This window comes from Nicotiana tomentosiformis, chromosome 7 (assembly GCF_000390325.3).
Source record: "Nicotiana tomentosiformis chromosome 7, ASM39032v3, whole genome shotgun sequence".
NCBI lineage: Eukaryota > Viridiplantae > Streptophyta > Magnoliopsida > Solanales > Solanaceae > Nicotiana > Nicotiana tomentosiformis.
In genome coordinates this window covers 71,879,750-71,889,818 of record NC_090818.1, presented here as the reverse complement: position 1 = coordinate 71,889,818, position 10,069 = coordinate 71,879,750, and the positions used below count along the sequence as shown (strand labels likewise).

The 10,069-nt window shown below is 37.6% G+C and overlaps 1 protein-coding gene across 1 annotated transcript; it reads right to left on the bottom strand.

Moving 5' to 3' along the window:
* Positions 1-5,413: 5,413 nt before the first annotated feature.
* On the bottom strand, positions 5,414-9,695 carry LOC104108274 (aldose reductase). Its single transcript, XM_070181667.1, has 8 exons — positions 9,520-9,695; positions 7,613-7,663; positions 7,181-7,254; positions 6,997-7,073; positions 6,714-6,922; positions 6,568-6,639; positions 5,761-5,997; positions 5,414-5,531 (listed from the first exon to the last, which is right to left on the bottom strand). Exons 1-8 carry the CDS (start codon positions 9,658-9,660, stop codon positions 5,442-5,444), a joined length of 951 nt encoding a protein of 316 aa, XP_070037768.1. The 5' UTR covers positions 9,661-9,695; the 3' UTR covers positions 5,414-5,441.
* Positions 9,696-10,069: the final 374 nt, after the last annotated feature.

Genomic DNA, 10,069 nt, shown 5'->3' with positions numbered 1-10,069 from the left:
AGTTACCTCCGGTGCTTGGTAACCGAAGAAGACCATGCAAAAATGAGCGAGGTGGATGCTCCATGCCTGTTCAACGAGGCACAACAGGCGCTGAACTGGGTACGGTGTTGTCAAACATTTTCATTTTTCATCTTTAGTTCTTGATGATCCTAATATTTCTTCTCATATTTGCAGGCCTCGATGCTTCATCATGAGACCTTCCTTCGGTATCGGGATGAGATGAGCCAATTCGAGGTCGAAGTCAAAGAGCTTGCTAAAAAGAGAAACATGTAAAAACTTCTCAACAAGAAACGTGAAGGAGAGGCTAAGAGCCTTCGAGCCGAGTTGGACGCGGCTTAGCAAGAACATGTCGACCTGGTGGAACAGGCAAAAATCTTTGATGTTAGTGATGATGAGCTAGACACGATGACTAATGGTCAGAACCCGCAGGTCCAACAGAATACTGATCGGATCGACCAACTCCGGGCCGAGATGGATGTAATCAAGGTCGAGGCCGAATAGTGGAAGGGCAAGATGGATTGCTTGGCCTCGAAAGAAGAGACTTCCTGAGCGCAATTGGCCTCAGCTGAGTCTCAACTTTGAGTGATGAGGGAGAAAGCTGAGGCCCAGTCCCAAAATATCAAGGAGCACCAGTCTCAACTGGGCTCGGCTGTTGCCAATCGGGATACCCTCTCCAAAGAGCTTAAAGCAGCCAAGTCAGTGGCTGAAATAACCAGGGCCGATGCTGATAAGATGGTGGCCCAGTACAAAGCTGATGCTAAGGCAACCAGGACTTCCTGAAAGATATCGTTGAATATGTGAAGTGGCAATCTCGAAGGGAGGCCCTCGCAAAGGTTCACACTCGGGGGTTTGATATATCGGTCGAGATCAAAAATGTTAAGGGGCTCGAGGCCGAGGCCAAAAAGTTGGCATATCCCGAGGACGAAGAAGACTTCGAGGGTTCCGGCGTATCCGGGGGCGGAGAAGACCCTGATAGTCCCGGTGATGAGGCGGGATCCGGTGAGGATCAGGCTTCTTAGAGGCCTTGTAATTTTTGCTTTTGTACTTTTGCATTTTGTTAAGGCCGTTTGGCCTTTGTAAATATTTACGTATATATATATATAAGGCTTTTTCCCTTCGGCAATTTTGGAGCTTGTTTCTTTTTTCTTTTTTCTTTATGATTTCAAAGATTTCGGATGCCGTAGCAAGTAATAATTAGGTCTTATTCAGAGGTTCGAACATTGTCCGTTTTCGATATTATTTTGCTTAAAACGCATGGGGGGGCTTGGTATGACCGGAATCTTTCCCCGAAATGTTCACTTAGAATTTTTTATAAGTTTGCCGAGGGTAGCCTTCAAACCAGTTTAGAAATTTTAAAGTCCTTATGTTTTGGTTATGGATCTCGGACGTCTCCGAGCCATTCTAAGACGACCATAGCCTTTTAAGATCGGGTGTTTCCTAATAGGCTTATTACCCCGAGCCATCCGGGCTTGCCCGGGACAATAGTCCTCGAATAGAGATGGCCATAACCGTTGAAGTTCGGGCACTACCTAATATGTTTTGTGCCACCGGGCTTCATAGCCCGAGCTGTCCGGGCTTGCCCATGACGATAGTCCCCGAGCAGGGGTGATCTCTTGAATTCGGACAGAGGTGGACCTTGGGCCCGATGTCCTTAAGGTACAAAATACAGTAGTTTGTTAAGAGGCAAAGTATGTATCTGTAAGGTAGAAACTTTCTTTTATTTCTGTGCAACATACAAGGCTGCAAATGTGTACAAGTTTTATCCGGGCTTAAGTGGCCTATGTGGGCATGGTTCATTTGACCGTTTGACCCTTAAAACAGATCCTATCTACCAAGCCTAGACTCGTTTGAGCACGAAGTTTCCTTCCTTGCTAAAATCACTATCCGAGGGTGATAGCCCCTAGTGTTCGAGGCCGATTTTAGAGAGGGCTCGAATACTGTTGATGCGAACCTTGATGCTGGTTCATAGTCGGTCTCCAATTCTTAAGTTAGCACGATCCAATGTTGCCTCGTTAAAAACCTTCCCGGAAAACCCATTTGTGACAAAACCGGTTTGCAGGGAAAAAGAGTGCAACGCGTGCTTTCATGCCTAATAGTCTCATCGTTCCTTAGTCGTTACCTACAAGTGTCAGCCCAATCCGTAATATATTTAAAGAAAGGCAATGAATGTGGTCGTACCTAAGTAGTAGTATCGTTTTAAGTGGGTTATGTTCCAGTTGTTCGGTAGCCGTTCACCGTTTCGAGTTTGTACGATCCTTTGCCGGTGATCTCGATAATTTGATATGGGCCTTCCCAATTCAGTCCCAGCTTCCCTTCATTCGGGTTCCGGGTGCTCAGCGTCGCCCTTATTAACACCAAGTCCGCGACACTGAAGTGTCGAAGGTTGGTTCTTTGATTGTAATACCTTTCGATCCATTACTTTTGGGCGGCCATTCGGACGAGGGCGGCCTCGCGCCTTTCATCTAACAGTTCCAGGTTCGTACTCATGGCCTCGTCGTTTGAATCTTCGGTCGCATATCGGACCCGGATACTCGGTTCTCCTACTTCGACCAGTATAAGAGCTTCGGCACCGTAGACCAACGAGAACGGAGTGGCCCCAATACTGGATTTTGAGGTCGTACGATATGCTCATAGGACTTCAGGCAAGATTTCCTTCTATTTTCCTTTGGCATCGGTCAACCTCTTTTTGAGGTTCTGGAGTATGATTTTGTTCGTGGACTCTGCTTGCCCGTTTCCACTAGGGTGATAGGGCTTGATGGGAGCCTTTTGATCTTGTGGTCCTCGAAAAACTTTCTTACTTTGCTGCCGATGAACTGCTTCCGAATTGGCATATTATCTGGATCAATCAATAAGAATTGGCATATCATCTGGATCAATCAATAAGAACTACTCTCTTCTATTTTCATTTCATTACTTGCAGCTATTGTTTACCCTCAAAATTGGATAACAATTAAATTTATAAGTAGTTTTAAGGATACGCAGATTAATTTGATGCAAAGCGATAAATTAAGTCAAATTGAATAAACAAAGATAAAATGAATTCAAACCACATGAGGAGGATAGTTCCAGCCTTAATGAAATATTCACCCTCGATCCAGGCTCAGTATGGCCGGCACTTATGAACAAAAGAAAGAGCTAATAACAGATAAAATAATAGTATGCTGCTTTGGAATGCGTGTTACAATGGATGTCATGAACTATCACACCCCTTTATATAGTAGGGGAATCCTACTCTAGGTACAACTCTATAAAAGGTAAAATAATCCTCTGATTAACTGATTGCCGGTTCTTCATCGATACGTGCCGAGATCCCCGCCGTGATATCCGGCCGATCACAGATATTACGGCCTTTCGTTGGCCGTGCTTGATTGCCCAACAATATTCTTCGTAGTCGTTCAAGGCTAGGACTGATTCCAAACCATGACCCCAATATTCTCGAGGGCGGGTGTCATGCCCCCGGATTCTGACCCGATGAGACTTTTACCTCGATTTCGGTCTCCTGTCATCATATCTCAAGCTTGGCTTATTTTGTCTGAGATCGGGGTGTACCATAAGCCCGGTTTTATCCGTATACAGATATCTTATTATTAATTTCGTTATTGTCATTGCACTATTTTTTAAAATCAATTTTACTGTACTTATACAATTTTCACATTATCAAAGAATAAAACTAATTGATTTAATTACATTGCTTGAGACCTAAATCTTGTTGAATTAATAGACTATTTGGCCAAGTTTTTTTGGGCCAAAAGTTCTTTTTTTTCAAAAATTGAGGTGTTTGGCCAAACTTTTAGAAGGAAAAAAGTGCTTTTGAGGGGAAGCATAATCAGTTTCAGAGAAGCAGAAAAAAGTAGCTTCTCTCCAAAAACACTTTTGATAAAAATACACTTAGAAGCAGTTTTTAAAAGTTTGGCCAAACACTAAAAGCACTTTTTTGAAAAATACTTTTGAGAAAAAACTTCTCAAAAATCAAAATAAGTTGATTTTAGAAGTTTGGTCAAACATGCTACAATTCTTAGACCTAATTATCAAATTTTAGGTTAAACACTCCGTATTTTATCAGACACAGACAATCATAGACCTGATCTGTCTGATATATGCAACATCAAGTGTTACTTCAAGCACTGCCACATTAGCAGGGGTGGACCCACGTAGGGTCAAGAGGGTTCAAATGAATCCTCTTCGTTGAAATTTTTTGATATTTTATATAGGTTAAATTTTATAAACTGTGTATATAAATATTGTTTGAACCTGCTTGACAAAGGCTGTTCATTTGTAATAATGGTTTAGCGAGTTCAAAATCAAATGAAAGGTTAGGAGTTCTATACTTTACAGCTATTTTTGCGTAGTTTTCTTCTATTCACTGTGTGCATCACAATCCACAAGTGCACGTGGGCCTAATAAATGCATATTTAGTTAATTCATATTTTAAATGAAGAGCTTGCTAGTTTATTTCCTTAGTGTGTTCTATTTTTTTTTTATCTCTATTTTCAAATTATTTCTATTTTGATTTTATATTTGATCTCCTACTCAAATCCAATAAGAATTAATCTACGGTCTAGTTAACCTCATAAGATTAAAAAAAAAATTGCAAAGTAAAATCTTACATTATTTCTTGATAAAATATGCAAGTGCAAATCTTGAAATTATTTTTAATTTGTTAGTTCATGTTAAACTAGTTTATCCTAAATTGTTTGTTTATGTTACGTAGTTTATTAGTTCACTTTATAAGCTATCTTCTCTTATAGTTTCTACTGGTTTATTTTTAGTTACTCTTTTTTATTTTGTCCTATTATTTTGTAAATTAACAACTTTGTTATTTGTTAAATTTATTAGAGTTTAATAAACTCTAAATTGCGTAAATAGAATTTTAAAGTCTAATTGAAAATGTAAAATTATATATATATATATATATATATATATATATATATATATATATATATATATATAAGTTTTATTGTCATTTTTTTTAAAAAAGAAAAGAATTCGGACCTCATATTTTTTAAATTATTCATTTTAAGGTAATATTATGAACCCAAAAAAGAAGCGCCGGACAAATCCCGCTTGTCGATGCAGCCCCTATCGTTTTTAGTGAAACCCGGTTGTGTAAAATCCTGGGTCCGCCAGCGCACATTAGCATGTAAGAAGCCTAAACTTCGGCTTTAGAAGATATCAAAAGCTTAACAAACAATAAAATTCCGTCTCACTGCTCCACATGCCACACAGATAGAACTGAGAAAAGCCAACTCTTTAGTAAAAATTGCATGCAAAAAGCACGAATATTACAGAACTTGGAAAGACAATAGCTACTCCAAACACATATTTCCTCGATCGAGAAGGACTTTATTACGGTGACCAAAGGGGAAACACCACTCATTCTTGACATAAACTTAAACGCACTCATGATTCCAAAGGGAACTAATGTTTCAAGTGAAAACTTATTAAACTTCATGGTTCCAAATATCTGCTACGCTCCTGTAAGGCCCATCCGTCTTGTTCACGAACAGTTCTTCTCCGTCCAATACTCGTGCCTATACCAGTAAGTTGTCAATATTATTTTTTTGTCTCATTAAAAGTAGCTGAACTTTACCTGCAATAGAATAGTTTTGTGACTACTATTATATAGTGGATAAAATTCCAATACTATTTGTGGAATTAACTCTGTCGATCATGTATTGACAGCTTTCTTCCAGCATCACCAATTTGACTCTTTGTATTGCAGAATAATGCTTAGAATCTTAAATGACAAGAGAGAAGTACCTGATCTGGGATATCACAAAGGGCTTGGAAGTCATGCTTTGGAATTCCCCACGAGAACACTTTAAGGTTCTCTTTGATTCTTTCAGAGTGATCAGATTTGGGAATTGTACTCGTTCCTCTTTGTATAGCCCACCTCACTAGCACCTTCCCTGCTGATTTATTTACCTTTCTTGCTACCCTCTCCACCACCGGATGATGTATAAGATCAATTTCTCGTGAACCAAGAGGTGAATATACCTGGAAAATATTTCTAGTACGTACAAAAGCATTCACATAAAATAAAGTACAGATTTAAGTTCAATAACTAAGAGGCTTTCACTTCTGACACGTCTTTGCTCGTGATGCTCATTGCTCACAGCCTCCTTCCATCGAAGGAATGCATCGAATTTCTTTAACATCCCTAGTATACTAAATTTGTTCACCATTGTCGGTTGGAGTACGTGAGTTCACCGACGTATTTCCCTCCAGTTCGAAGTAAACTTCTGAAAGTTTCAAGTTTGTTGACGACTATAAACAGACTAGTAACTATGGTGGAAGTGAATATAAAAGCTATTAGGAGAAAGGCATCAACTCATATATGGCTTCCGCGAGTTACTAGGACCACAAAAGTACAAAAGTAAAGCTACAAAACTTGAGTTCAGTATGCTTTGAACATCTAAGCTACTAGTCACAGGTTTGAACTAAGGCATTTGTGAGGTTTCTTTTATCTTTCCAACTTCATATAATCGAAAACAGTACACTTTAGGTCCAATATCAATCTTGTTTACATTGTTAATGTATGTCATGCACAGAGCTTCAGTTACTTACTGTGACGTGGATGCTATTCTTCTTGCAAGCCTCAAACATTTTTTCATTTCTCCATCCAGGGTGCATCTCCATCTGAGTACATAGGATCATCCATAAGTACTAAAAAAGATGGCATTGATACCATTAGTTGAAAGACAAGAACTGACCTGGTATACTGAAGGCATTATCTGGGCAATATCTAAGAGCTTATTAAGTTTCTTGACTGTGAAATTACATACTCCAATATCTCGAACTAGTTTGTCCGTCACCAACTTCTCCATTTCTCTCCAAACGCCTTCCCAGTCGAAGTCCAACACTTCCCCTACTTTTGGAGGTCTGCTCGCTCCGTCCTTTAGACGGAAAGGCCAATGGATAAAGTTCAGATACCTCAATTAGATTTCTGTACTAAAACCAGATACCATGGAAAGAAAGGCCAGTGAAGTAGTACCAGATAGAGATCAAGATAATCTTGTTGCAGTTCATTGAGACTCTTCATCAATGCTGGGAGAACTCTCAAATCATTACACCTAAAACAACCAGCAAAATCACCCTATATCCATATAATTTGTTTAGTTGCATATGAATGTAATAACTCCTAGGGATTTGAAATAAGTTAGTGTAGTTTCCCTAATACCATAGTTTAGATGTGACAAACAGGGATGATCTCTCTACTCCTGCTTGTATAGCTGCTTTGATTCCACGGCCAACATATATAAGAATAAAAAAAAAAATTACTGCTTGTTAAGCACAGAAAATGTCGTTAGTCATCTATTTTAGTTAATAAATTTCATACTTGCACGTTGATCCTAAGTCTAGATGACATCATTCTCTACCAATTACTTTGGTTGGAACATTGTATATCTGCAACTTTTTAGACTATGTCCAGGATTTTCTTGTAAGCAAACAACATAGTATTCCTTACTCCCAATTGCTTCATGAATCAAAAGAAGCATTTGTAAGCCTCTTTCTTTCCGTATGTGCGTCAAAGTGCATGTCAAACAACTTATACAAAAGATATTACTTGGATGTAGATAAACGATTTGGAAAACTAACAAATTAAAAGTACCTCTTCTTGGACTTCATACCCAGCCGCTGTATCCACATGCCTGTAGCCGGCCTGCAGCCATAGCCAGAGCGTTGTCATTAACGAGCAGTTTTAAATCATCAAATTCGCTAATCAAAATACATGCTGATTTGATTACCTTGAGATACTTAATTCATCAAGATCCTTTTAACATATCATAAGGTATTATCATTGCAAGTTTGACTTTCAAGCTCCAAGGGGCAAGCCTTGGGTAATGGAGATTGTAAAAGATGCTAATGACTCGAACTCCAAAGAAGGAATGAGACAAAATATGTTGTAAATTTTTAAAAACAATTTCCACAGACATTATTTCGGATTTTTTAAACGGAGAGGTAGAACAAGTACAGAATTCTGAACTTCTGCTCACTTCTATGCAAAAGAAAAATGTTAGAAGATTATAACCGATTAGGAGTATCGATTTTATTGCATTTCTGAATTTCCTTAGATTCTGCATTCATGAGTGGATAATTGATTTTGGACCAATATAACTAGTACAGTAAGAATTTATAAAGAATAGTAAATACATACATGAGAATCTTCTAATGTATATAGCCGATAATATCCATAAACAAGCATATTAAAATCCAGGATATTAGGCTTTTGCACTGAGCAATTCCACAATGGATAAAAGAAACAAAGCCAAAATATCTCTTGTCCAATTACTTCTTTTGCAATAGCCTCAAACAAATCTCATATTACCAACTTACCTGTATCAATACACTAACTTCCGTTTGCTGATTTTACTTCAATTTCAATTGCAAAATTCCTGAAGATGATTGTTACTACAGGTGTGAGTTATAATTCCACTACTTTAACTTTAGGCAGCAAATAAGGTCCATAGGTCATTGAATTCCCAAAAATGGAATTAAAAGGTCTATGGAGACGATTAAGACCTTACAACATAACTTTGAAACGAAAAAGTAAAAAATAAAAGATCTAATCTTTAAGGGGCTGTACTATATTGCCACTTTAATTGCATTGGTTGTTATCGAGGTACCTAAAGTGTATTTATATTATATTGTATTGTCAAATCTCATGTTATGTAACGATTAAAAGATCACTTTACGTATTGACCAATTTGCTTTAATGGGTTCGTTACTTCACTTCTCTTCCCATTTCACTCTTAGTATTATTTTATAATCCCGTGTTATCATCTACCTTATTTTTTCTTTTTTTAGCTCCACCTTTTATCCTATTTACTCTTCATCATACTTTAAGTTGCTCCTCATCGTGAATACTTACTTAAATCTTGCCACTATTACTCCTTTTTTCTTGGGGGTTGGGGGATTTTGAACTGTTTACTGTACAATGTTATAGTCACTCCTACCTCATTAGCACTACTCCTCGTCGCCGCTGTATACAAGGTACTCCGACTATCTCGTTTTGTAATCATATTTTTCCTTTTTTTAATTTTGAATTATTGATAAATCTAATATTTACTGTAGTAAGAGAACTTTAGTAAGATTATTAATTATAACACTGTACAGTACAATCAAATCAAACAACATAATTGTTACGGCATTAAACTGACTACAAACTATACAGTCTACCTAAACGTTACTTAAACAACCTTATACAACACATAACCAAATAACAACCTTATACAATACATAACAATACAGAATACAGAATGATACTATAACAAGAAAATTGTTACTACAAAACAACTACAAACAATACAGTTTATTCAAACATTACTTCAACAACACAATACAATATATTACAATACGATACTGAATGATACATAATAACGAAACGAGGAAAACAACAATCTAAACAGGCAGTTAAGTTAAATAAAAATCACAAAAAACTGGAATACAGATGGAGAGAAAGAATATGTATACAGCATAAATTAAAAAAACCAAAAAGGGGTGGAGTAGAGACAGTACCTCAACGATAGCAGTATAAACAGAGTCCTTTGCATTTTCAGCTCTCCATGTGCCCAAACCAATAGCAGGAATCTTGTGTCCACTCAACAGCTCAAAATATTCTATTTTCTCATTTTGTGGGTCTATTGTCATCTGAGCCATTTTCCTCTTCTTCTTCACCTATATATATATATCTGGTTTTCAGTCTTGATATATGACTTTATTTATGAAATATCCAATTCGATAAGAAGGAATTAATTAAGGCACTTGTGCACATTGATATGGCCTGGGAAATTGAGTAGAAGTGTCTAACGACCCGACCGGCCGTTTTGAGCATATGCATTTCGTTCAGCTATTTGGAGTCTTGAGCAGCATCGTATGGTGTATTATGACTTGTGTGATTCGTCGATTTTGGTTTTTAGGTTATTCAGAATTGATTTGGAAGAATGAATTTCATGATTGAATCTTTAGAGTTGGAAAAGTTGACCAAGTTTGACTTTTTAGTATTTGATCTCAGATTAGAGTTTTGATGGTTTCGTTAGGTCCGGATGGTGATTTTGTACTCGGGCGT